This window comes from Chlorocebus sabaeus, chromosome 2 (genome assembly GCF_047675955.1).
Source record: "Chlorocebus sabaeus isolate Y175 chromosome 2, mChlSab1.0.hap1, whole genome shotgun sequence".
In the NCBI taxonomy this organism is placed as follows: Eukaryota; Metazoa; Chordata; class Mammalia; order Primates; family Cercopithecidae; genus Chlorocebus; species Chlorocebus sabaeus.
The window spans coordinates 69,442,657-69,469,801 of record NC_132905.1 but is presented as its reverse complement, the minus strand read 5'-3'; the positions used below and the strand labels follow the sequence as shown (position 1 = coordinate 69,469,801).

The 27,145-nt window shown below is 37.6% G+C and overlaps 1 protein-coding gene and 1 long non-coding RNA gene across 3 annotated transcripts in view; one reads left to right on the top strand and one right to left on the bottom strand.

The window, feature by feature from the left end:
* The first annotated feature begins 90 nt into the window (after positions 1-90).
* LOC119621440 (uncharacterized) lies at positions 91-3,659 on the top strand. Its single transcript, XR_005237990.2, has 2 exons — positions 91-2,161; positions 2,773-3,659. It is a non-coding gene; the product is annotated as an uncharacterized lncRNA (long non-coding RNA).
* Positions 3,660-4,370: 711 nt separating this feature from the next.
* PAXBP1 (PAX3 and PAX7 binding protein 1) overlaps positions 4,371-27,145 on the bottom strand; it is a 37,440-nt gene continuing 14,665 nt past the window's right edge. The window contains exons 8-18 of one of the 2 annotated variants that reach the window (XM_007964752.3): positions 25,321-25,444; positions 21,492-21,591; positions 21,289-21,404; positions 18,859-19,058; positions 15,927-16,071; positions 15,148-15,269; positions 14,048-14,124; positions 13,619-13,685; positions 8,888-9,034; positions 7,966-8,120; positions 4,371-5,633 (exon numbers count right to left, since the gene is read on the bottom strand). In XM_007964752.3, the coding sequence (XP_007962943.2) occupies positions 5,516-5,633; positions 7,966-8,120; positions 8,888-9,034; positions 13,619-13,685; positions 14,048-14,124; positions 15,148-15,269; positions 15,927-16,071; positions 18,859-19,058; positions 21,289-21,404; positions 21,492-21,591; positions 25,321-25,444 (1,371 nt within the window). In that variant the 3' untranslated portion in view covers positions 4,371-5,515. Of the gene's footprint in view, positions 5,634-7,965; positions 8,121-8,887; positions 9,035-10,477; positions 12,066-13,618; positions 13,686-14,047; positions 14,125-15,147; positions 15,270-15,926; positions 16,072-18,858; positions 19,059-21,288; positions 21,405-21,491; positions 21,592-25,320; positions 25,445-27,145 lie in introns of those variants that run through there. The other variant, XM_037990626.2, reaches the window with a different exon arrangement.

The following is a 27,145-nucleotide window of genomic DNA, read 5'->3' as shown; positions in this document are numbered from 1 at the left end:
TTGGGGACTGAAACCAAACTTGCTTACTCCAAAGCCCAAAATCTTTTCCACCATGCCTGTGTGTGTGTAAGGCTACACTAGAAACGCATCCTTTCTTATAGTGTGAAGCATGAGTACTAAGCTCTTTTAGGAACAGGTGTTCTGCATATTCCTGGTTCCTTTTTATTTGGAACTAAGGAGATTTAGGTCCAAATTTCTGGGTTCTGGGTTGGAATTCCTGCTTCTTTCTTCAAATTAAACTGGGGGGTAGCAAGACTCTTATTCCTAGATTGTTAGACGGCCACAGCTTTTCCACATCTCATTTTAGTCATGAAAAAACATGCCCAGAGTTTGAAAAACATAAAGGCAATTTGACTAGTGGCTTGACTGGTTCTATCTTCTTTTTCTTGTCCCTCTTTCCTATTTATACTTCTACTTTTGTTACAGCATTTGACAATAGCTGGAAAAATTTTCACTGACCTTGAAATGTCTTTGGGGTAGGGTGACTTAAAATATAGGTTAAGTGGCATACACAGACTTCTTAGTGAGATCCTAAGGGCCTACAGAGACAGGCTGACACCAACTCAACCCTTGAAACTGAGCAATGAAGAGGCTGTGGGAGGCTAAAAAATGCTACTTCAAAAAGATGTCCTTGTCTGTGAATGTTAATTTAGGTTAATTTGCAGATTTGATTAAGGGACTTGAGATTATTTTGGATTATCCAGGTGGGCTCTAGGGCCCTAGATGCAATCACAAGTGTCCTTATAACAGGGAGGCAGAGGAAAATTAAACATGCACACACGAGAGAGAGAGAGAGAGAAAGAGAAAGAAAGTAAGTAATATGAAGACAGCAGCAGAGATTGGAGCTTGGCAATAGCCAAGCTATGTCAGCAGCCGTCAGAAGTTGGAAGAGGCAAGGAAGGATTTGAGCCTAGAGCCTTTGGAAAGAGCATGGCCCTGTTGATTCTGGCCTCCAGAAGTGCGAGAAAATACATTTTTGTTGTTTTAAACCACCCAGTTTGTGGTAATTTGTAACACCAGCTACAAGAAATTAACACAAGGCTGATGTGACTTTCCATCAGGAGAGAGCGAGCCCCAGGTAGGTGTTTCAGATATCACATCCAATAGAACAAATTAAAGACAAACACCCTAAATTTTCAATGTTGATTTGTGAGCAAGTTATTTCTCCTATAGGTAACTCTCATTGAAATACACAATTCATTATGTGGAAACATGGAATTGTTATTTCCATAGGTTTAAAAAAAAACCTCACATAGTGGCAATATGTGACCCAACCTAATAGTATGACCCAGGCAGACTATACAAGAATTTACGTATTTACAGATGATTAATGATAATCCCAAACAATCACATTAAAAAACTATATCAAGTGCATGGCTATAAATTTTGACAGGTGATTACTATGTGAATTAGTAGTAGTGCCTGCTTTTCTCTTTTGTCTGGCTTTTTTTTTTGGTCAAAAATGCTAGACAACATGGAAAATCAGGGAAATAGTCACAATCTGATTTAGTAACCTTTAACAGCTTCTTCTCAGGTTACACAGGCTAACTTTTATATCAGGATCAGGATCTGCAGAGCAATTAGTATAGTGCTCTGCAGATCCTGGTCCTAATATAGTATAGTATAGCAGGATCTGCAGACCCTAGTTGTACCTGGCCATACTCCCCACCAATGACTGAGAAAGAAATGGCTGATTGTTCAAGAGAAAACAGTGGTCTTGAAAGACAACACAACAGTAGGTTACAAAGAGCATTAGCTTTTTCTTTAAAAAAATTCAATGTAACCAGTGAAGGATGAGATTTTAAATTAGAAAAATGGAAATCCTATGAATAAAAAACTAGTAAGCTCGAGAGCAGAATCACTGTGGGAAAAAAAAACTGAAAAATAACTTGCAGGTACCATAGACAGGAAATTGCCACTAGAGCAAACAGGAAACTTGTGATAGATAAAAATGAAGTGTTTTCATTTGGAACAAGAGACCAACTGAAGAGAGATCAAGTGAAGGGCGTTTATTTTAATGACATACAAGGATTCTTGTGGACATCAAAGTGCCGGAGCCAAAAACAGGGCTCAACCTTCAAGATTAGAGCTGTGTTCAAGTTGTTCAAGTTGACTCTGGGTCCCAAAGCAACAGCAATTTCACTAAGGTTATGCGTAAAAGGTAAGCTTTCATGATCAAAATGTTTTTGCAAAGTAGCTTAGAATGGTTTCTGCAGTGTTTTGTCAAAACTTTTCTCATATATTTTCCTAAAGATATTTAACAAGATCCTAAGAAGTCATGTGCTAGGGATTCTCATTGTACTGAATGATTGTATCCTTTAAGCCTCTGGAGTTAGGACTCACAGGAAGCCAGTACAAATTACCGGGGGCTAGAGTCCAGAAGCAGGCCAGGGGCCAGTCTACATTGCACTTCGATACCAATTCCATATAACAATATTCAGCCTGTGTTTGGGCAGTCTGAAGCAGCCCTTAGCAGCTGTGAACCCCATATCCATGGACTGTTTCAGTTCTGGAGGGCAGTCTTCAAAACATTTATGAAAGTACAAGACCTCCCAAACATTCAGATACATTTAATTTTTCTTCCTACATGTAGTGCCAGTGTTTTTCTCATTTTCATTTACTTGAAACAACAGATCAAATGTTTTGTCATAATCAGTGAATGGCAGGACTCCCTTTATTACACGGGTATTACCATGTTAGAGATAAGAGCTCTTGTAACCATAAACAACCACTACAATGTAGCAACTTACAGCTTCCTATTTTATATTGCAGCTCTGTAACATTTGACCATTTTTGTAAGGGTTTCATGATTTCAAGGACGATTATTAGCATTTTCCATTTTTGGCCAATTCTGGATGCTGGTAATGTTACCACTGCAGGCAACGATGGCTCTACTCAACTGAAGACCTCTTGCAGGCAATGTGGACCATATCTGCTTTCCTACCTGAGAGATTAGCAAATTGGGTTTGGTGATCATGAAATTCTCTCAGATCTCATATTAGCAAGGAGACCCTGGTTGTACTTGTCAGGGCTGCCAGTTGGCCCTGCTGAAACTTTAGAACTGCACCAATGTCTAAGACTTTCATCCCTCCCTCCTTCCTTCACACAGGTGAAACCTGCCTGCCTCACTGTCTGACAGCTTTCCCAGCCTCCTCCAGGCTCCCCTCTGTTTTCTCTTATACACATTCCCCTCCAATAAACTTCTTGTACATTTAATGCCATCTCAGTGTCTGCTCCCAAGAGGACCCCAACTGACTCACTGGGGCATTTAACCTCCAATTCCTTTCCTCCCTTGGCTGAGATCTGTTCCAAGAAGTATCTCCAGGACACTCCAGCCTGTTGCACAGGCCAAAGAAAAGCCCTCAGGCAGAGGAGCAAGTACTTGCAAGAGGACACCCGTGGCAAGAACAGGGACATGGTGAGACATCGACATCATTGGCTCCAGTAGTACTAGTCACTCTTGACTATGTTGTTTCAATAGTTTTCCTTCTCAAAAACATTTGTCACCTATTTTGGAGTTAATTCAGAGGATTGCTCCAAAAGAAAAAACTAAAAAGCAAAACCAGCTTTATTAAAATGGTTCTGGATTTATCTTTTGAGAATTCTTTTCATAAGAAATAATGTCCTTAAGCTATATCAGGAATAAATGTTCTGCTTGAGATAGAAAAACCATTGGTTTTATGTACCCTACATCAAATTCCTAGTGTGATGTTTAAACCCATTCCTGAAACCTATAGCCTGACAGATTTCATAGGATAAAAAGCCTGAGTTTAAGAGTTCTTAAAAGCAGAGTAATTAGTCTAATGGGTTTGGAAATAATATGCAGTTTAAGGCCTAAATGATCTGCATGTGTATACATGTTTATATGTTTTATTCTACTTAAAATGAGGAATAGGTGTTCTGACTTTAATTCTACTTAGTAGGCCAGTAAGGTGTAACAGAAAATTCATCCAGAATGAATACTGTTTTGGTTTGGCTGTTTCCCAACCCAGTCGCACCTTGAATTGTAGTAATCCCCACGTGTCAAGGGCAGGACCAGGTGGAGATAGCTGAATCATGGCAGGTGGTTTCTGCCATGCTGTTCTCCTGCTAGTGAGTTCTCATGAAATCTCATAGTTTTATAAGGGGCTTCCCCCTTCCCTCAACACTCATTCTTTCTGTTGCCACCCTGTGAAGATGTGCCTTTCGTCATGATTTTAAGTTTCCTGAGGCCTTCCCACCCATGCAGAACTGTGAGTCAATTAAACCGCTTTATAAATTACCTAGTCTTGGGTATGTCCCTATAGCAGCCTGAGAATGAACTAATACAAAGATGTAGGAATAAGATAAAATTAACAGAGGAAATAGAGTGCATGACACTGTTCTGCATATTATGTTCTGATCAAGGGTACACATGGACCTGCTCATAGTCCCACTTTATTAGTCATTTGAAATGCTGCAAACTTAGTCATCAGGAAAATACAACAAAGGATATATTTAAAAATTAATTTAATGCTTGGCTAAAGCTTAATTACATATATAATTATCAAACGATAGTCCTTAATTTCCAAAAAATTCCTTTTGAAAATCACAGAATCAGAAAGCATAAACTTTAAAACAAGTTCTTTGAATATTTACAATGTGATATAAACATTATAGAAGACCATGGATATTAAATTGCCTGGGTGTGGCTAATCAGCAAGGCGTATTCTTTATTGCATATTTAACTCACATATGTGGGATTTTAAATATGACAGACTACTGAAATTCAAATGCATGTATGTGCAAGCTGGGCAGGGAGTAAAATCATGAATGAGACAGGACGGTCAGCCCAAAACCATGCAATTAGGTTGTGGGTTTATTATTCTCAAAAGTGAAATTTCTATGTTCCATTTGAAAGTATGTTGCATATATCATTTAGCATTCACATTAAACCCACATTTGACTCTAACGCTGATTCAAGGAAAAAAGTTCAACATTCACTCAACGACTAAGTCCACAACTCAACTCTCAATGTTAAGGCAGCACAGCTACAGTGATAGCAACGCTAACCAAAAGGTAATGAACATTTAGTCACTTGCCAGCCCTTTTGTTACAACAGTGTAGTAATTTCCCTAAGACAATTTGCTACCGGATAATTTTCTGCTGTTAAAAGGCTTTCTCTGTAGAAAAACACCACAAATTTCCAGTGTGAAAGTAAATCCATGGTGGTATAAATATATATATGCATAATTACACAATTTACACTGCACACATCGTTTATAGGGGACAATTAACTGAGAGGGTTAATTTAAATGACCATACAAAATACTTCTGTAAACAAAGTATGACAGGCAGTAAACATTCATAGACTCCTAGAAATAATCTGAATTCCTTTCATTCTGAAGAAATATCATTTAAGGACACAGTATTGAATATAATGTTTTTTGTATTAAAACAAGAATCGCTATTTTACAGTTTAAGAAACTTTACATATATACAAAATTTACACATTGGGAATGGTAATCAAGCAAATAGGTTTTTCAGTCTCACAGATCTATTTTCCTTCAATCAAAGACTTAAATTCTTTCACATTGTGGTCACTTGCAACAGACATAGCATGATCCAAAGCTCGAACACTTGCAAGGAGTTTTACTATCTGTTTTATGTTTTCCCTAAAAGAAAAACATATAGCAGCATCTCATTAATTAGTACATCTAAGAGAAAATTTGCTACTGATTTCATGGCTATTTTAGAGCTTCTGCAATCAATTTTTCCAAGCACACATTTTCAAAGAAGGGAAACAGATATACAAGCTACGGCATGTAGGAAAAAAAAAAAAGGCCTGGGCGCGGTGGCTCACGCTTGTAATCCCAGCACTTTGGGAGGCTGAGGCGTGCGGATCACCTGAGCTCAGGAGTTCAAGACCAGCCTGGCCAACATGGTGAAACCCCGTCTCTACTAAAATTAAAAAAAAGAAAAAAAAAAGTTTACATTTATCCATATAAAACAAAACTTACATATGTTTAAATGACTAGCCCAGAGACAGGGGACCCATTTCTTTAAAAAAAAAAAAAAACAAAATTCATTGAGATCAATGAGTTTCATTAATATTGCGAAAGAAAAAAAAGCAATCTGTTTTCAAACTACTTCAGAGGCCTGTCTCCCATTCCTTCTCAAACCAGAGTCCTGGCTCTTTCAGCACATACCTGGAACACAAAGGGTATTTGTGTCTTTTCATCACTAATCCATCAAGATCCAGTGTAATTTCCACTCCACCAAAATTCACTAAATAAAGTATAATCTGACTTTCCTTATCACCCCAGCTAGAAGGCATTCTGCTTTCTTATTAGGAAGTAATCCTCAAATTTTAGAACACATTAGAATTACCTAGAGAATTGCTGAAATGCAGATCATCCCTGGCCCCACCCCAAGAGTTCTATTCAGTAGGCCCACAGTGGGGCCTGAGAACTTGCAAGTCTATCAAACTCCCAGTATCATGCTGATACTGCTGGTCTAGGGACCACGCTTTAAGAATGACTGTTTTAACAGTTAGCTTAAACCACTCATAAGAAACAAGACATATATGACATTAGTAATTGTCTCATCTCTTCTACAGAATTGTAGTAAGCACCTATTAGGGAAGAATTAGAATTTGCAAAACTTGGCAACCCACGTGAAACCTGCTTTATATGCATTGCACAAAGCAGGTGCCTACATAGCTGTTAAAGTTCTTTTCTGTAGAAAAGTAAACACTATTTGTTAACTCCCAAACAGAAACACTGTTAAATGTATGTAAATCAAAGTTTAAAATGTGATAAAACTTATCTAGTAGAAAACAACACACTGAGAAAAAATGTTAGTGCCAACAAATAACAAAATGGCACACACTAAGAACAAAATCAAATCAACCAAAACCTGCCAAAGAATTTTACCATTAAAATCTTTTTTGTTGTTTTTTGAGATGGAGTCTTGCTCTTTCGCCAGGCTGGAGTACAGTGGCACAATCTCAGCTCACTACCACCTCTGCCTCCCAGGTTCAAGCAATTCCCCTGCCTCAGGCTCCCGAGTAGGGGGGACTACAGACATGCACCACCACGCCCACCTAATTTTTGTATTTTTAGTAGAAACAGGGATTCACCATATTGGCCAGGATGGTCTCGATCTCCTGACCTCGTGATCTGCCTGCCTCGGCCTCCCAAAGTGCTGGGATTATAGGCGTGAGCCACCGCGCCCAGCCTAAAATCTTTAATAGCTACTTTAATTTTATTGTGGAAAAAATATCCAATTTTCTTGCAGGAAAATAAAGTCTGTTTTCAAGAAAGGGGAATGAGGGAACGGAAGGTTTTGTTATAGGGGTATGACTAATGGTGTGATCTAAAAAAAAATGAAACTTTGACATTACAAAGATATATGAAATTAAAAATTTAAAAAGAAAATTCCTTCAAACTGCCCTAGTGCTATTATTTACTTTTTATGCTAGAGATTTATCCCAGAATTACCTGAATATCCGTAATTAATGTCCACAGAAAGGCTAATGGTTCATTCACTCTTTTCTTACAACCCTTGATAAAAATTAGAAATAAGTTGCTCCCAAAAAGCCATTAGTGATAACCTCTAGTTCATAATATGGATTAAAACAAAAAATTTCCCCAAATTGGGAGATAACCTTGAATTTACATCTGTATAATGAAACTCCAAACAAGAGAGTCTGAGACTTCTCTAATTCTTCAAAGAGGGAGACAGAGAAAACCACCATTGATTCACTCCCCTGAGGGGCTGGTCCTTACCAGAAGTCTTTCCTTAGTATCTTCATAAGTAATATACTGAAAAAAGATAAAGTAAAAACTGCAAAAACAAAAAATTATGTGCATTTTGGTAGGTTTATAATACTAAGTGAACATACAATTTAAACTAAAATATAAATATTTCTACTTAAAACATTTTAATACTAAATCTGGCAACTAAAACAACTCTAGATTACCATTTCATTAATTACAAAATTACCTTGCATTTCTTTTTTCCACATCAGAGCACCCAATACTGTTTCTATAAATTGTATCTGCTAAGTGTACAAGGTATCGGCAAAAGTTTTCTAACTGAGAAATAGTCCTTTCTCCTTTCAGATTCATGAACCATTGTTTGGGGAAACAATTGATTACCTGTGGAGAAGAAAGATGTAAAATAAAATAGTTAAGACAGAATAAATTGAAGTATTAAAAGCGAAGTCTAGATAACGGGTATAAATGTATTTCACCAGAAGATATGCTTCTGAGCTACAGCAATTACTCTGAAGAAATATTCTTTTAAATCTGACTTCCTACGTTAACTAAACCAATATACCTGAATTTTTACCCCAACCAATGGGTTAGGCACTCAAAGCAAAAGAAAATCTGTCCAATATTTGAGTAAATTAGTAATGTAAAACTGACAACCAACGGCTTCATTTTCCAGTCTTCTAGGATGGCCTAAATAAACTGAGTTTCCTTTTTCAGCAGTTTTTGATGTAAAAATATGAGTGGTATAAAAATGAAATCACAGTGCCCCCATCCCCCGCAATAATTCCATGAATAGGTATCCGTGCATGCTGACAACGGGAGTCGAGTTGGCCCAGACTGAGGTTAAGATAGTAAGGTTATTATTATCCTAAAATTAAAGCTTTCATTTATACCTACAAAATATTAAAACTTTTACTAATATCTATAAAATATGGATATAGATGGATAGATATATATAATAGTATGCATTTTTATGTAAAAAAAAGCTGTAGGGGTTTGGAACTACCTGGGTAGGCAAACTGTCAACCTTACATGCAAGTCCAGTAATCAAAGGGGTTTCATAAAAATCTCAAATCCCTCTTCAAACAAACAAAAACTTAATTCAGTTTAACTCATATGCTTTAAAAACTACGCTATGTCATTTAACTCACATTTTGGGCTTTTTTGATGCTGTCATCTCCATATTCTGAATTCTGAAAAGCCATGAGAATATATCGATTTAATAAACCATCTATTGATAACTCTTGTAGAGTTTTATTTGAGAAAATGCCATACCACTGAAGAAAATTGCCTAATAGCTGGAAAGAAGAAAAAAAAATAGGTAACGTGACACAATTAGATTAGGTACAAAGTAAATAAGTTACATAGTAAAACACCATATGAAATAGAGCAGACCCTGTCTTGCCAAAGCACTAAGACATATTAATACTTTCAAAGGTACAGATATTTCCTAGAATGGTTACATTTGAATATTCAATTTTAATTAGTCAAAATTGAAACAGCCACATGTAGCTAGTGGCTACAGCACTGGTCAGCATAGATACTGAACAGTCCATCATCGCAGACAGTTAGGGAGTGCTAATTCTTAGGTAAGTGTCCTCTATTGAAAATCACACTCCAGCTGGTTCTATGCACACCCCCACCCACCCTCGCCGCCGCCCGCAAAGGATGGGAGAGTCTGACTACAACCCTGCATGGCTACCACATATCATGAACTACAACCAAGTTATAGCACTGTGCATCTCAAGCTACCCAAGCTCAATCAATACATAGAAAATGAAAGCTATCATCGTAAAATGGAAGCCCCATCCCATCCCACCATAAAAATTTATAATTTCCCAGTTGTTTCTCAACTTAGTAAATGGTAACACTATTCAACCAGCTGCTCGTGCCAGAGGTCTGGAGGTCATTCCTGACCTCTCTCTCAAGTTGTGTGTCTCCACCACCATCCAGTCTCTCCATTTCCCTCAGTTCCTGCTGCCATCCCCCAAATCCAACCCACCTTAATCTCTTCGGAACCCTGCAGTTACTCCAGTGATTATGAGCAAGAGCATGGAGTAGCCTTTCTTAAGCAGGGCTCTGCAAGAGTTCCAAACCTATAGAAAATGATTTGTGTGGCTCTTTACTCAGTTCTCCCAAGAATGATACACAGTTAGTACTGTTACAGATGCACGGGAAAGAGGAGAATTCACTGTAGACAATGGAGGCCTTAGGGCATTAGGTATCAAGTCTCCCACAGAAGCCCAGTTGAGAAGAGCTGCTCAAGAGTCAGACTGGCCTGAGTTTGATTCCCATCTCTAATTACCAATGGAATGACCTTGGGCAGGTTATTGTGTGCCTCACTGCCCCATCAGTAAAGTGAAAAAACAGTGTGTACCTCATTGAGTCATTCTGAGGATTCAAGATAATCTATGTCAAAGGTGCGGCACAGCGCTTGGTACACAGTAAACACACAATAAATACTGGTTCCCCTAAAATACACAATAAATACCAGTTCCCATTTTCATTATTACTATCCATACCTACTTGAATCTATTATCTCCACATAGCAGACAGTAATCTTAAAAATGACAATTTATGGCTGGGCACAGTGGCTTATACCTGTAATCCCAGTACTTTGGGAAGCCAAGGGAGGAGGACCACTTGAGCTCAGGAGTTTAAGATCAGCCTGGGCAACACAGCAAGACCTCGTCTCTTTAAATTAAAAAACAATTTAAAAAAAAAAAAAAAAAAAAAGGCAATTTGTTTACTTACCTTAAACCCTTCCACAACACACATATATAGTTAACTGGTTTTCAACAAAGGTACAAAAGCAATTCAATGGACTGTGAAAGGGAAATATGTTGGGTTTCTTCAAGCTAGGAACCCCGCTCGGGCAAATCTGCCTCCCATTCTATTCAAAGTCATCTGTCAGCTCATGGAGACAGATGCATATTCTGATTGCCTCTTCTGGAAAAACTTATCAGAAACTCCAAAGAAAGGAACCATCTCTCTCTCACCTACATGTGACCTGGAAGTCCCCAATGGGGGGGCCTTGCTTTGAGCTGTCTCCACCTTTCTGGATGGAACTAATGTATTGATTGATGTCTCGTGTCTCCCTAAAACGTATAAAACCAAGCTGTTCCCCGACCACCTTGGGCACATGTCATCAGAACTTCCTAAGGCTGTGTCATGGGTGCGTCCTCAACCTTGGCAAAATAAACTTTCTAAATTAACTGAGACCTGTCTCAAATTTTCGGTGTTCACAGGACAAAGGATAGCCTTTTCAACAAATAGTCCTGGAACAAATAAACCTTAATCCAGGCCTTACACCCTACAATAAAAATTAACTTGAAAAGAGTCATAGACCTAAATGTAAAACTTAGAACTATGAAACTTCTAGAAGAAAGGATAGAAGACCTTTGTGGCTTCAAGTTAGGCAAAGATTTCTTAGATATGACATCTAAAGCACAATCTGTAACAGGGAAAAAAGAAAAACTAGACTTCATCAAAATTAAGAACTTCTGCATATGGAGGACTGTTAGAATGGAAAGATAAGCCACAAACTGAAAAAAAAAAATCTGCAAATCATTTATATGATAAAGGACTTCTCTCCAGAATATAGAACTCAATGCTTAGTAAGAAGAAAGCCCAATTTAAAACCTAAGCAAAAGATCTGAAGACATTTCACCAAAATACATAAACGAATTGCAAATAAGCACATGACGGTCATTAGGGAAATGCAAATGAAAACCACAATGAGATACCACATTGCACCCCACAGAATGACTTGAAAAGCAAAACACTAACAGCAAGTATGGTGGGAGTAAGGAATAACCAGGACAGTAACAGGTTACTGGTAAGAACGCAAAATGATACAGCCACTTCCAAAGACAGCTTTGTCCAGCTGTTTCACCCAACTGAAATGAAACTTACATATTCAGAACACCCTTATAGAAGCTTTGTTCATAACCAAATTGGAAATGTTGGGGCCAAGGGAAAGCTTCCCCTTAGGCCTATGAAGTTTCGCTGAAAATTACTGACAAGAGGCAAATTAACAGGAGAAAAGACATATAAATTTATCTGATCACAGTTTTATGTTACATGAGAGCCTTCAGAGTAAAGACCCAAAGATGGAAGAGAAACTGTCTACTTCTATGTTTAGGTTTAACAAAGTATGTACAGGCATGCAGAAACACGCCTGGACAAAAAGGTATGATCTACTGCTCATAGACCAAGAGAAGACACACAACAAAGCCTGTCCATCCAGATTCTTCTGGGCCTCTCCCAGCAGCATTCTTTCTTTCTGGGTATGGGGCAGGACCTTCTCTGGAATGGGGGTTTTATGACCTATAATCAAACAAGGTAGGTCAGATTTATGGCCAGTTTTTACACAGGCAGAGCCAAAATTAAGAGTAATATATTTAGGTTTTATGGTTGGCTTTGCAGAAAAGGGGTTCTGAGTCTATGACCCACCTGGGGCAACAGGGATTCTAGTTTCTATGTCAACCCTCAAGGGAGAACAGGACTGAAAGACAGGAAGGCAGGAGAAGGTCAAAGAAAAAGTTCTTCTGAGGCCGAGGCCTTCATTTTATGGTATTGTTTTCTGAGTCCCAACATAAACAATCCAAATGTCCCTTAATTAGGGACTAAATAAAAACCAAAACCCAACTCTGGTGCACCTACACAGCAAGGCTGAGCCTCAAATGTATTCAGTGAAAGCAGCCAGACTCCAAAGACTGCCTATCATGTAATTCCCTTCACTTCCTAGGACATAGACTGGGAGGTGGCCGGGGCTTGCTGTGACCTTGACTGTACAGCAGCAGATAGCATGGCTGTACCTGCTCATCAGAATTCACACAACTATACACTAAAGAGAGTGAATTTTACTGTGTGTAAATCATACCTTAATTTTTTTTTTAAAGGAAAAAATCTTTGTGACTTCCTACAACTTTTGGGATAAGGACCAAAGTATTTCAAATGACCTACAAGATCCTCTACCATCTGGACTATGGACCTCCTTGCTCACTCCAGCTGTCCTATGCTTTCTTCAGCGCCTCCAGTGTAGCCTGCTCTCTTTCACCTCAGGGCTAACTCCTATTTATGCTCCAGGTCTAAAGGTCTAAATATCACTTCCTCAGGGTGGAAGGAAATCTTCTGGGACTGGCTAGTCAAGGTCTCTGTGCCCTTTTTATCTGTTCCACATTACCTTGCATGTCCCCTTTCATAACTCATCACACCTGCGATTACCTATTTGATGTCAACTGTGCTGAACTATGAACTCCACAAAGATTCCACTTCTAGCTTGCTTACTGCTATATCCCCAAACCTCAGAAGAGTATCTGCTCCAGCCGTCCTCCTTATCTGAGGTTTCAGTCAGCCGTGGCACAGTACGATAACGTTATTTTGAGAGAAAGAGAAACTACATTCATATATCCTTTACCATAGTGTATTATTAATAATTGTTCTATTATTAGTTATTGCTAATTTCTTACTGTGCCTAATTTATAAATTAAACTTTATCATAGGTATGTATGTAGAGGAAACAACAGTATATATAGGGTTCAGTACCATCTGTGGTTTCAGGTAGCCACTGGGCATCTTATCCCCATGGATATGGGGAGGACTACTGTAGTCTACTTGCTAAAAAATTAATTGCAGCTTAGTCAGGCATTTTGTTGAGTACCATGGACCTTACTTTGAAACTCAGAAATCACTTTCTCCTCTGAAAATATCAAACTTGAATGAACTTTTGGAATAAAATTACTTTATAAAATGGAGATTTTGGGTATACATATAAATAGATCTAAGCCTATGGAGTTAATAAAACAAAACACTCTGCAAAATATAATATATGAATTCAAACGAAATCTGAGTATTTTAGATAGTCTATGAATACGTACCTTAACTGAAGACCAAAACTGTCGTTGAAAAAACAAGTAAGGCCCAGAATTTTTATTTTCTAAGACACTAAGTAAAAACAGAGAAACATACCATGATCAGATATTTTATATGTAGGTGCCACATGATTCCTAGACAAAAGATTTTTCTACAAAACAGGTAAACTAATTCTTTGATTTTTCAAATAATTGCATTCTGGAAGACAGTATGTTAAAAAGGCAATGGAAGTTTACTCTGAGACACTCAGGGAGAACATAAGAGTATTAATTGTTTTATTCTGCTTACGGGAACAATCTCCCCACTAATCTAGTCTCTCTGTAATACACTATGAGGGTGAAGTTTGTATTTCAAGCTAGTTTTTCAGAATTTTATAAGCCTTCTCTGAAGGACAATGGAGAATATTATCTTTAATATTCTTCAGAGTTACTTACTTTTTGGGATATAAGGGCATAAATACATCGTCATCTAAAGTTCTTCTCATTCTCAATAAAAGTGCCTTTAGGTATACCTAAAGAGTTAAAAGTAGATCACACATTTTAATAAGCACTATGACCAAAAAAAATAAGCCATATTCCAAATCATGTAACTGAATATTGAACTCAGTGAACCAGTTTCCCAAATTTTTAATTTTCCTCATTGAAGACCCTAAAGTAATTAATACTTAATAATCTATTAGTTCGTTCCTCAACAACTGCCATGCAATAAAACTTTAGAAATCTTTCAATCCCTTAGTCTACATAAAGATTTAAGACCAGAGACATAATCAAGTTCTCAAAGTGAAAATTCAACAATGACAAAGAACACCCACCTTCTCTACATTTAAATAGCTCCTATGAAAGGCCCCTGAAGAGCACTACCTTTAAGTGTGGAAACTAGTTATAAAACAGTATCTAGTTGTTTTATATACTGTTTAATTGGTTTGGGTGCCCAATCTTTTGGCTTCCCTGGGCCATACTGGAAGAACTATCTTAGGCCACACATAAAATACACTGACACTAATGATAGCTGATGAGCTAAAAAAATAAAAAAAATTTAAAAAGGGGGGGCAGGGTCTGTGCATAAATTTCATGTTTTAAGACAGTTTACAAATTTGTGTTGGGCCGCATTCAAAGCCGTCCTGGGCCACATGTCCATGGGCCGGACAAGCTTAAATTATCAACTGTTAACATTTTAGTTTCTCATTTCCCCCCAAGAAATACAGTCCTTAAAAGGACATTTGATTGGATTGGGACTGAGGTGTGGTGGTGAGAAATCATAATAATGAAAGGCTATTTAAACTGATGGCATCTTTCTTCCTTATTAATTTTTTTAAACTGAAAACTAACATCTCTCTGTGGGACTAGGTATTAAAAAAAGGAAAAAAACCTAGCATCTCAAATTTTGTGTATTTCAGGCTTTAACAGCCCTGATGGCCCAAGTGGGAGAACCAGATTTCTGATTGGTTTAGGATAACAACTCATTCTCTCAATGCTTGCTCATATTCAATAGAAAGAGGAAAAAAAAAAAAAGTCTTCCAAAGATACTAAATTACCTGTGTATTTTTATTTTCTGCATTCACTACTGAAGGATATCCATTGATTAATTTTAGTGTAATTCCCACCATTCTTGAAGTCTGTGTTGTAGAAAAAGGGTCCCACATATTTTCAGCTATCACTATTAAGAAAAAAAGAGGATTGAGACACAGAAGCCAATTGTAGCTTAAATTTTTTGTCAAGCAGACCTCTATTAATGCCAATCCTAATTTATTTTTCCTCTTTCTCTACAATATAAGCTTTAGTCTTCTTTGTGCTATTAACTGTGGGAATTTGGAGGGATAAGGATGTGGAGAGAGGATAGATTATTCTTATTTCTGGTACTCGGGGAAAATGAAGATAAGGAAAAAAGAGGATTTCTGTAGAAATGTTGTTTTGGCATCAAGAATTTCAAACTAACATTTCTAGTATTCAAAATAAATTCCTGTACCAATGATTCCTAATCTTTTTTGAGGAACTTATGAAAGTATTGAAATTGCTCCCCACATAAATGCATATCCTCCCTCAAACTATGTATAATTTTGCTTCGGTTAGTCTTTGAATTTCTAAACCTCACCGATGAAGCAATTACTGCACTCAATTACAGGTCCACCCTAAAGTGGTCCTCAAGTCCCAGGATAAGAACCCCTCTGCCCTCAAGTCATCTCTGGGCCAGGTGGTAACCATTATTTCTCATGTAATTTCTATAAGGAAATATGCTCTGAATCAAAAACTCGTAAAAATAGATTTGGGAAAGCCAGTGTGTCTGAATGCTCAATTCAGAGAACAGGAGATTTACCTGTTAGTTTAGGAAGAATCACCTTTTCCACAATGGTAGGTAGTAGGGCAACATCTACATCATCTTTTTCTTGCTCTCGTTCTTCACAACCATAAAACAGCAAAGATTCAAACCACAACATATTCTCAAAGTCACGACATTTTGCCTAAAAGACATTTAAAAGGTTACCCAAATACTAAAATAGTGGGTATTTCTGCTTCCAGCTATGATAAGAGAAACAAGAACTGGATTTAACCTTTGGTTGTAAACAACTAAAAACTAGACAGCTAGAGATATCATGCTACCGGACTTCAAACTGTAAGGCCACAGTAACCAAAACAGCATGGTACTGATACAAAAACAGACACATAGACCAATGGAACAGAACAGAGAACTTAGCACTAAGACTGCACACCTACAACCATCTGATCTCCAACAAACCTGACAGAAACAAGCAACAGGGAAAAGATTCCCTGTTTAATAAATGGTGCTGGGAGAACTAGCTAGCCATATACAGAAAATTGAAAATGGACCCCCTCCTTACACTATATACAAAAATTAAGTCAAGATGGATTAAAGACTTAAATGTAAACTCCAAAACTATAGAAATCCTGGAAGAAAATCTAGTCAATACCATTCAGGACATAGGCATGGGCAAAGATTTCATGACAAAAACACCAAAAGCAACTGCAACAAAAGCAAAAATTGACAAATGGTATCTAATTCAACTAAAGAGCTTCTACACAGCAAAAGAAACTATTATCAGAATGAATAGACAACCTACAGAATGGGAGAAAATTTTTGCAACCTGTGAATCTGACAAAGGTCTAATATCCAGAGTCTACAGGAAACTTAAACGTGTAAGAAAAAAAAATCCCATTAAAAAGTGGGCAAAGGACATGAACAGACATTTCTCAAAAGAAGACATTCATGTAGCCAACAAACATGAAAAAAAGCTCAACATCACTAATCATTAGAGAAATGCAAATCAAAACCACAATGAGCTACCATCCCACACCAATCAGAATGGGAATTATTAAAAAGTCCAGAAACAACAGATGCTGGTAAGGTTTTGCAGAAAAAGGAACACTTTTACACTATTGGGGGGAGTGTAAATTAGTTCAACCATTGTGGAAGACAGTGTGGCAATTCCTCAAAGATCTAGAGGCAGAAATACCATTTGACCCAGCAATCCCATTACGGGGTATATACCAACAGAAATATAAATCATTCTATTATAAAGCTACGAGCATATGTATGTTCACTGCAACACTATTCACGATAGCAAAGACATGGAATCAACCCAAATGTCCATCAATTATAGACTGGATAAAGAAAATGTGGTACATATACACCATGGAATACTATGCAGCCATAAAAAGGCACGAGGTCATGTCCTTTGCAGGACATGGATGGAGCTGGAAGCCATTATCCTCAGCAAACTAACGCAAGAACAGAAACCCAACACCACATGTTCTCACAAGTGGAAGCTGAACAATGAGAACATATGGACACGTACTGGGGAACCACACACACTGAGGCCTGTTGGGGGGTGAGGGTGGGGACTTAGTGGAGGGAGAGCATCAACAGCTACTGGATGCTAGCTTAATACCAAGGTGATGGGTCGATCTGTGCTGTAAACCACCATGCCACATGTTTACCTAAGTAACAAATCTGCACATGTACTCCGGAACTTAAAAGCTGAAGAAAATACAAAAGAACTGGACAAAATACAATGGACCACAGGCTGCACAAGACTATGACCCTTGAAAGAAAGGAATCAAATGAGGTGAGGTGCTAGTTCAGGACAGCAGAGCAGTCTTGCTGAGTGGAGGAAACAGAGGGTGGAGTTCAGGAAGGCTGAGACAGATGGAAGCTGTGGGGCAGAGGAGTGGGCGACACAGAAAAACAACTCCAAAACACAGTCTCGGGCCTTTGCTGTCTACCAAGATACTCAGGCACACAGCAAAACTTCAGGTCTGGCCAAGAGCACACAGGAAATAGGAGCTGTGAGCTGAAAGCTTCTCAGAGCTCACATTTTTTTCAGTTGTGTTTCCAGGGCTTCAACCTCAGCCCCATTTTCCTTACAGTCCACAAATTCAACCTAGCCAATCTCAACCGTGTGTACAGCTTCACCCAAGTCGGTAACTTCTCAAACCACATTATAAACATCACCACTAGACCTCCAGAGTCAATTCTAGCCCCCTCTAGCCCCTTCCCTTTATGACAGACCAATAGGTCCTCTTGATTCCACCTCCTTATCTTTTTTCTTTTTCTTGTGACAGGTCTTGTTCTATCACCCAGGCTGGAGTGCAGTGACACAATCATAGCTCATTATAGCCTCAATCTCCTGGGCTCAAGCAATCCTGCTTCAGCCCCCCAAGTAGCTGGGAATACAAGCAGGTACCACCACAGCTAATTTTTTTTTTTTTTTAAATAGAGACAAGGTGTTGCTATGTTGCCCTGACTGGTCTTGAACTCCTGAGCTCAAACAATCCTCCTGCCTTGGCCTCCCAAACTGTTAGGATTACAAGCGTGAGCCACCATGCCTGGCCTATCAATTTTTCTCACCATGACCACTGACTTGGTTCATGTCCTCATTTCACACCTGCCTCATTGTGCTTTCCCATCTGGTTCTGAGTTCCTTTAGGATCAAAGGACCAAGTTCTTACTATTCGTATTCATATCCCAGTGTTACTACATATAATTTTAGCTGGCTGAAAAAAGAATTATATGTAAACTGAAAGAAAAAAAAAACACAGCTCTTCTGGGAAGAGATGAAACTTAAAAGGAAAGATCATAAGATTATAACCAGATACAATCTGTATCAATTACAGCCTATTCCTATCGCCCCTGCAAAATATTTTGCTTAAGCTTACTTCTCTAGCACTGAGATTAAAATTACCCAGATATCAAATTATAACACTTTCTAATAGTGACAGAAGCCACTCACCTCAAGAGGAGTCCAAGTGAGGAGCTGAAGTCGTATGAGGGGGTTGAATAATTTTGGCAAACAAAGGCCAATGTAAGCATCCTTGTAGGACGTGTAGTATTTTGAACGCCATGCTTCAAACTGTGATTTAATACAGTCAATTGAATAGAAACTTTCAAGGACATCTTCAAAAACTTTGCTGGATTCTTTTGAAATTCGATCTGAAAACAACAAAATCCCAGAGAGAACCATACATTAGTATGAAGTAGGAAAAAAACAGTCCAATATTTTCTGTGTTTTCTTTGTTGCTTCAGTATCAGAAGATATGCTAATTAACAAAGGGCCAATTATTAGTCATAATTTAGAAGAAAAAAATAAAGATAAATTGATGTTTCAATTTCTCTTTTATGTAAACTAAAGTGCAGCCAGTCCTTGTTTTGAGTTCCAGTATGTACAATTTTTCTAAATTTAGCTAAATAACACCTGTTCCCAAACAAGACAGTTCAAATTTCAGTTACCATAGTACATTAGCCATGAGTAATTGCACTGCTAGCTTTCTAGTCCACAAACCACTGCACAGATTAACAGCTGTGCATCATAATCAGTCACTAATCACACTGCTTCATTCAAACTCTGTTGGTGATTATAACAACTGACATAGCCAACCATCAGTTGAATGGATGCTAAGAACTTCAAGTGAAAAGTTATTTGAGAATAAGTTTTTTTTTTTTTTTTTTTTTTGAGACAGATTCTCACTCTGTCACCCCAGCTGGAGTGAAGTGGCACAATCTCAGCTCACTGCAACCTCTGCCTCCCAGGTTCAAGTGATTCTCCTGCCTCAACCTCCCGAGTAGCTGGAATTACAAGTATGCACCACCATGCCCAACTAATTTTTGCATTTTTAGTAGTAGAGATGGGGGTTTCATCATGTGGGCCAGGTTGGTCTTGAACTCCTGACCTCAAGTGGTCCACCTGCCTCGGCCTCCCAAAATGCTGGGATTACAGGTGTGAGCCATTGTGCTGGACCAAGAATAAGATACTATTATGATGTCCCAGATTACTTGGGAAAAGGAAATCTTTACAATGGAGAGAGGAAGTTCTGAGAACCTTTACTGCAAGATCAATCTTAATGCTAATAGTGGGACAGTCTAACATTTGTCATGTGCTTTTAGGCAGTATGAAGCAGCATCCTGTATAAATTATTCTTGGGAAAAAAAAGTTTAACTTAAATCTAATTAAGCCTTCAGACCTAAATTCCAGTTTACAAGAAATGGATCAAAGAACAAGTTAAACAATGCTATGAGGAAACATACAGACCAGTCTAGAATATAGGATATTCTATAAGAGAAGTGGCCCGGTCTCTTCAAGAAGCTAGTGTCTTAAACAATAGGGGTGGGTGTGTGAATGTGTAGAGTACTTACGATTATTCATTTATTCTAGATTTTAAAATGTAACAACCAAATGCAGAGCATGAACCTTAGGTGGATCCTGGTTTCAAAAACCACAAAATAACAAAATAAAAATAGTTCCTAAAAAGAGTTTTTCCAGGATGCCATTGAGGAAAATTAAATATGGACATGATATTAAGAAATTTGTTAATTTTCTTATTGTGTTTAAAAAAAGAATCAGAATAGCCATCGTAAAAAAAAAAAAAAAAAAAAAAAGATAATAGTACTGTGATTATACAGAAAAATATACTCATTTATAGGAAACAGACACTGAAATTTTGGGGAGTGAAGTGCCAGGAGGTATGTAAGTGACTTTCAAATGGTTCAACAAACACACACATCTCCATGTATAAAGAGTCAGGCAAACTTGGTGAAATGGTAAGCATTGTTATCTGAGTGATAAGTATGTGGATGATCACTGTGCTAGTCTTTCAAATTTTCTGTTTAGAAACGTTCACTGTAAAAAGTGAGAGAAAGAAGCTTCTCCAACTAAGTTCCAAATGGTGTGCAATTGATATAATTCCAAACAGTTATAGCCAATGGTGGGAAATGAAGACTTTTATTTGGGACCCTTCTGAAAATGCCTGGCACATAATAGTACTAACCACCCTCTAAAGTGAGATTACTCATGACTCCCCAAATCAAGGTTTCCTTCAGGGCTGAGTGCTCTACTGCCAAGCTTTACCTTTCCAGACCAGACAGGCTGCAATGAGAGTTGCCCTCAGGACCTGACAGATTTCCAGTCACTTAAAATTCTCCCATTTGGAAGAGTAACAACATTTATTATGCAAGTACTAAGTATACCCTATGAGAAGGTGTTACCTATTTTTGAGAATTCATCATGATATTCACTAATAAAAAGGCATGCAAGTTTCTGCAATTAAAAAAGAAGTGCCTGGTTCTAATGCAGAGGCCATGAATATTCAAACCATTTTATGGTAAAAACCATACCCAAGTAGAAACTAAATTGATGATGAGTCTTATTTCCAAATAAATGTCTAACCTTTTTCCAGATTGAAATTAGTAATATCTGTAGAAGTTTCTTCATCATCACTGGAAAGGCCTTCAAGGTGATCTGCCATCTTACCGGTTTGCTCTCTGGCTTGTCTACGACGAGTCCTAAATAATAAACATCAAGTTCCCAAACTAGATAAAAGAGACTCCTCCCTTCCCAAACAAGCCAAGAGCAAAGGTTTTGAAAATTACCTCCTGGCCTCCCGCTCTGCAATGCGACGTTTTGCATGCTCTTGATACAGTGCCCGATCGCGTCCAAAGGAATCAAGATTTGGTGCCATCAGAGCTTTGTCTGCAAAACAACAACGGTTAAAATTAAAAGCCATCTTTCAACAATCTTGAGGAAAGAGTTTGCACAGAATAAGCCATTACGATAGACTGCTTGCTAATCTCAACGGCAAGATTCTGCAATAACTGGTAAACCGGACAGGATTTTAGTTTAGAACAAATTTCAGTATTATTCTGCGTTCCCATTTTAAAAAGCAGAAAAATTAAAGAAGTGATTTCTTTTTATGAGTTCAACAACCCTACAAATATGTAATTGGGCTTACTCACTATTTTTATGTCTAAGTAACAGGACAGCTATCAGGAATAGCTATCACGATGACCAAATAAATTAAAACTCTAAATTACCTGTGCAAAGGGAAAAATAATATATTACACTTTTAAAGAAGATCTTAAGCATCATGTTGAATGATATGACAGCAGGAAAACATAGGAAGACGTAAGAAAACAGTTTTGTTGCAAGAGTTTAATAAATTTATTATAATTTTGCTTTGTAGAAGTTTGTTTTCTATCACTATTTTTAGAACAAGGAAACACTACAGACTGAAAACCGTATCTAAGCAGGACTAACTTCTGCTTTCTCAATGCTAATCTTTCTCTTTCACAGCATAGTTTGTTTTATTTATTTATTTATTTATTTATTTATTTATTTGCCTTCCTATTTTCCATTTGTCAAAAAACGTTCTAGGGTAATTTCCTAGCTTTAGTTTCCAATCCTATTTGTATTTCAGTTATCATGTTTTTCGTTTTCTAGCGATGGTTCCTGTTCTTACAATATTCCTCTTCTACAGTATTCTATACTGCTGCTGAATAGGATACCTTCTGTTATCTCCCTGGGGCTCCCAACTGTTTGAAAGTATCCTGTTCACAGAAAACTTGTATACTTGCACCAGCACTGTCTGTCTCCTCAGTCCCTTTGGTTCTACTGCTCAGGTTGGTCCTTCTGATCATCGTTAACTGCCTGTTCATGTAGAAGAGCAAGATTGGAAGCTGTGTGTGTGGGCAGGAGCTGTCTAACAGAGGTATCTCCATCGGATCACTAGGTACAGAGCCAGTTCTTTTGTTGGGGACTCCCAGATTTTAGTGTTTCAGGGTCTTTATTTTGGACCTATTCTCTTTAATCAAAAGACTCCCCTAATCTCTTGCCTAGGTAGAAGGGGTGGGGGAAACATCTGTCCACTATACTTCCCTCATTTCTACGTTTTAGTTCCACACTATGAAGACATGATAGTAAGGGGAAGCAAACAACCCAAGGCATTGGGTGAGAGGGGAGAGAGGTGAGCACATGCAAGATGAAAGACATCCAAGTTAAGACGTGCGTATTTTTTTACTTGATATCAGAGATGTGTCACCAAAATCAGCAACAGGAAAAACAAAACCAAAAATCAGCTCTTACTTCAGAATATCCTAACCATCCCAGGCCTTACTATTTATTTATTTAATTTATATTTTGAGATGGAATCTTGCTCGTTGCCCAGACTGGAGTGCAATGGCACAATCTCAGTTCACTGCAACCTCCGCTGCCCAGGTTCAAGCTATTCTCCTGCCTCAGCTTCCTCCCGAGTAGCTGGGATTACAGGCACCCGCCACCAGCTAATTTTTGTATTTTCAGTAGAAACAGGGTTTTGCCACGTTGGCCAGGCTGGTCTTCAACTCCACCTTGGCCTCTGAAAGTGCTGGGATTACAGGCATAAGCCATCGTGCCCAGCCAGACCCTACTATTTTTAAAAGTTGACTTTTTTTTACTGAGTTTTTAATTCATATTTCAAAATAGCTCTGAAATTAGGAAGGAGGTATGTTCCTGAGTGCACCAATTACAATGAAAAATTACTAAACCAGAAAGATGTCCCAGCCCTAGATGTGAGTTCACTACACACCCTAGATAAATTAGCTAAAATATCCCAAACTATAAAAACAATTCCTGACTCAAGAGTTTTCCTTCATTCAAGAAATATTATTAAAAATATCATTATACTTAAAACATTGCTGCACGTATAGGTTTTGTAAAATGTGCACTGGAGGAGACAGGTGAGTGTAACGTGACTCAAGTGACAGCTCCTCCATTTCTGTAAGAATTATACACAGTAATTGCAGGTAAGTGCTTATCAATCTAAACAGATGAATTTCAGACTATTCTTTACTTCTTTAAAAAACAGATCAGAAAATGAATTGATTCTCCAGCGTCCCACGTAATTTTCCTCAAATCTGTGGCAATTAATGTATACTCCCTCTAGGGCTGAATTTTTCACTTTCCCAGTATCTTTTAATTTCTTTCCAACTTTCAACAAATTAGTATACATAATTCAACTCTTCCTTCAAATTCCCTCCAAGTAAATAGCATCATATTCTCAAGAACAAATTACAGGTGGGAAAAGGTATTTGACGAAATGTACAGCTCACACAAACCATCTAACTTAAAAGAAAATTACCTCCTTTTGTAATATAATGGTTACCTGCAATCTGCCCCAGAAATCTGGTTATCTGGATCAAAAATGATCTGGGAGGGATGCATTAGTCATGTAGGTGGCTAATGTCAATAATCCAGTTTAAAATTCGGTGGTAAAAACAGAAGGTCACAGCCACTTATAGTGCTCATAGCTGAGTCTGCCTCAGCTATGAGGGCTGTATTACCATCTGTTTATGCCTCTTCAAAACCCATCTGACATATAGGAGGATGCTTTTTCAGGGATCCTACGTCTCTCTGACTTAGAGGAGACCCTGTACAGCAAAGCATTGCTTTCTGAAAGAATAACATTAGAGCTCTTTGCATTTGATCACCTGGAAAGGTTGTTTAACATGCAAATTTCTGGATGCTGAAGACCTAGTAAGAATCACTGGGGATAGGACCAGAAAATCCGTATGTTAAACGAGTATCAGGTAACTGTGATACACACTTCCATTTGAGAAATGCTGACAAAGGGAACAAAGAAATGACAAAAGAAACCACAAGGAATTCATGCTAGGAAAATTCCTATTAGCGCACTCAAGAATATGGAGGGCAATGGAAAAAAAGGAACTAAAAGGTTTAAAACATCTAGTTAAAGGACCTCCACTGAACTATTTAACAAGGGGTTTCTAATTCTGGTTTTCCATAACACATGTCATCATGATGGAAGTACAATTCAATTTCTATCCATTTTTATACAAAATTTCAAGAATTGTAAGCACCAACTGACTTACTAAAAAACCCAGTATATAAGGCTAACTAGAGAAACATTTAAAAAGAAAACACAAAACTTTTGCTTTATCCAAAGGATGAAGCTCAAAACTCTCTTAATCTTGGAGTTGTGTCATTTGTTAAGTTATAGCTTCCCTCCCCTTACCCACAAAATGTCCCAGTCCCTAAATTCAAACTCTTTCACTGTGATCAAGAAAAGCATTTATTTGTATTGGTGTTTTAAATGAAAATGGGGGAAAAAAACAACTAGGGCCAAACAAACAATGGTTTTAACATAAAATACTGATAATATCTTTTCTGTCCTCTAAAGGAGAATGAAAAAACATGCCCAAAGAAGAATAAGACTGACAGAATATTAGCACGTTTTTGAGCAAAAGCTCTATTTTCTTAAACACAATTCAAGTACATGCTGTTACAATTTTTAGATCTACCTGACACAAGAGCAAGGAAATTGTTTCTTTAAAAAAAAAATGCTCCAAGATCTCTAATTTTCAATTAGGCTGCACTAAGTAAACAAGGTTGTTTAATGAATAATAAAAACCTTCAAGATGGACTGACTTGAATGGCTTGAAAACTCCGAAGATTCATCTTTAATATCATCTTGTCGTCTTTGGACAAGGCGGGAAGCTCGCTGTTTGTACAGCTGATGTATTGCTGATTCAAGTTCATTAATCAGTGGCACCTGTAAAAATACAACACACTCCGTAACACCAAACTCCTCAGCTGCTTACTTATTTGAGGGTTCCATACTATTTCCGGATTTCTGAAAAAGTACCCTCTCTATGGACAGAATAATCATGAATCCCCAACAGCACACAAGTAGCAAATTCAGTTTTACATTTGGGAAACCACACTTCTTCTCTTAATCCATGCATAGAACTATAATGTCCAGTGCCTAGTTATTGGAGCAAACGTTAGTTAAGAAATGTAGCACTTCAGTATTCATGGAACAAGTAAAGAAATGTCAACAATTTTAGAGCTTTTCCTTTAGAGAATATTTAAGTACTTAGAAGTCTTTTTAATATCTATTTTTAATTTTCCAGCAGCATTATCTGCCTTGTGATTTTTGTAGCTCAAAGTAAAACATTATCACTGTGCAATACCAAAAAAGTGCAATGGCTCTATGAGTAGGTAAGAACAAAAGTCTGCTAATTCTCCAGTTTTGGATATTTCAGTTGTTCTGCCACTCATAAGTACCAAGTACGTTACAGTAATCTGTTAACTATTTTGTACCTTTATTACAAATTTTTTAATGTAAACAAAATAATTATTAGGGCAAATAAAATTTCTAGCTATCACTAACCTCTCTGAAATCAATACATCGCAAATTTAGAAAGTTGTTCTCTTCCTGTCAAATGTTTAAATTCTTCCATATTTTATAAAAATTTCTTTACATGAATTGTGAGCTTACAAAGTCAATAATTTTTTCCAGGTTAATATCCCTAAAGCATTTACTTGATTCATATAGAATACAAAAGAACATGAGAGCTAACTTAAAACAGAAAACTTTCTCTTTATAAATACCTTATGTTATAGCCAAATGCTATGAAACTTTCACGTAACACTAATGACCACTACACATACCTGAGGAAACCAGAAATTCTAGTTTCCTGATGGTTAGTGCAAATGGAAAACACATTATTTAGAGTTTGGGAACACTGGCACCAAGTGTTATAGCAGCTTCCTGAACTGAACAGACTGCAAATGGAAAATAAAAAAAGGCAGGTGGAATACAAAGATGTCTGTAATAAAAGCAATTTTATATACTTGCATGATTCCATTGCAAAAGTAGCAAATGTTCACAGAAAGGTCAAAGTAATGGAGTTATTTTGCTCTTTAACATGCCACACTATGGGCAACAATGTCCCCAAATCTGCAATGATTATCCTTCACAGCTGAGTCCAGAGACTCTGTCATTACACTCTACTATAATCTGATTTTTTTTTCCAGCAATTACTGCCATAACATTGCCATTTACACTTCCCCACGCCCTCATTATTTTTTTAAAAAAAACCATGAAGTACTGAAGATAAATGAGCCTAAGAGGCATTCTTTTATCTTTTAGTCCTAGAGATTGTTAAGCTTCCTGTACTGTAAGAACTACCCACCTAAGCTGGCATCATACAGAATACAATTTGCAATGTATAGTTAAGATCCTGACAATGTAGTCTTTTTCTTTAGATTAACTGGAATGCCTTTTACTGGAGGTCCAGAGAAAAACTCTACTGAGAATAAAAGCCCTAAACTGACTCTCAGCTCTCATTCAAGTTTCTTAACAATATTGATTTATCTCAAGAGTCTTGCACCATGACGATTTCTTGATCCTCTCCAAACTCAAAATTCTTACCAATTATTACTATTTTAGGACCAAAGTTAAGGCAAA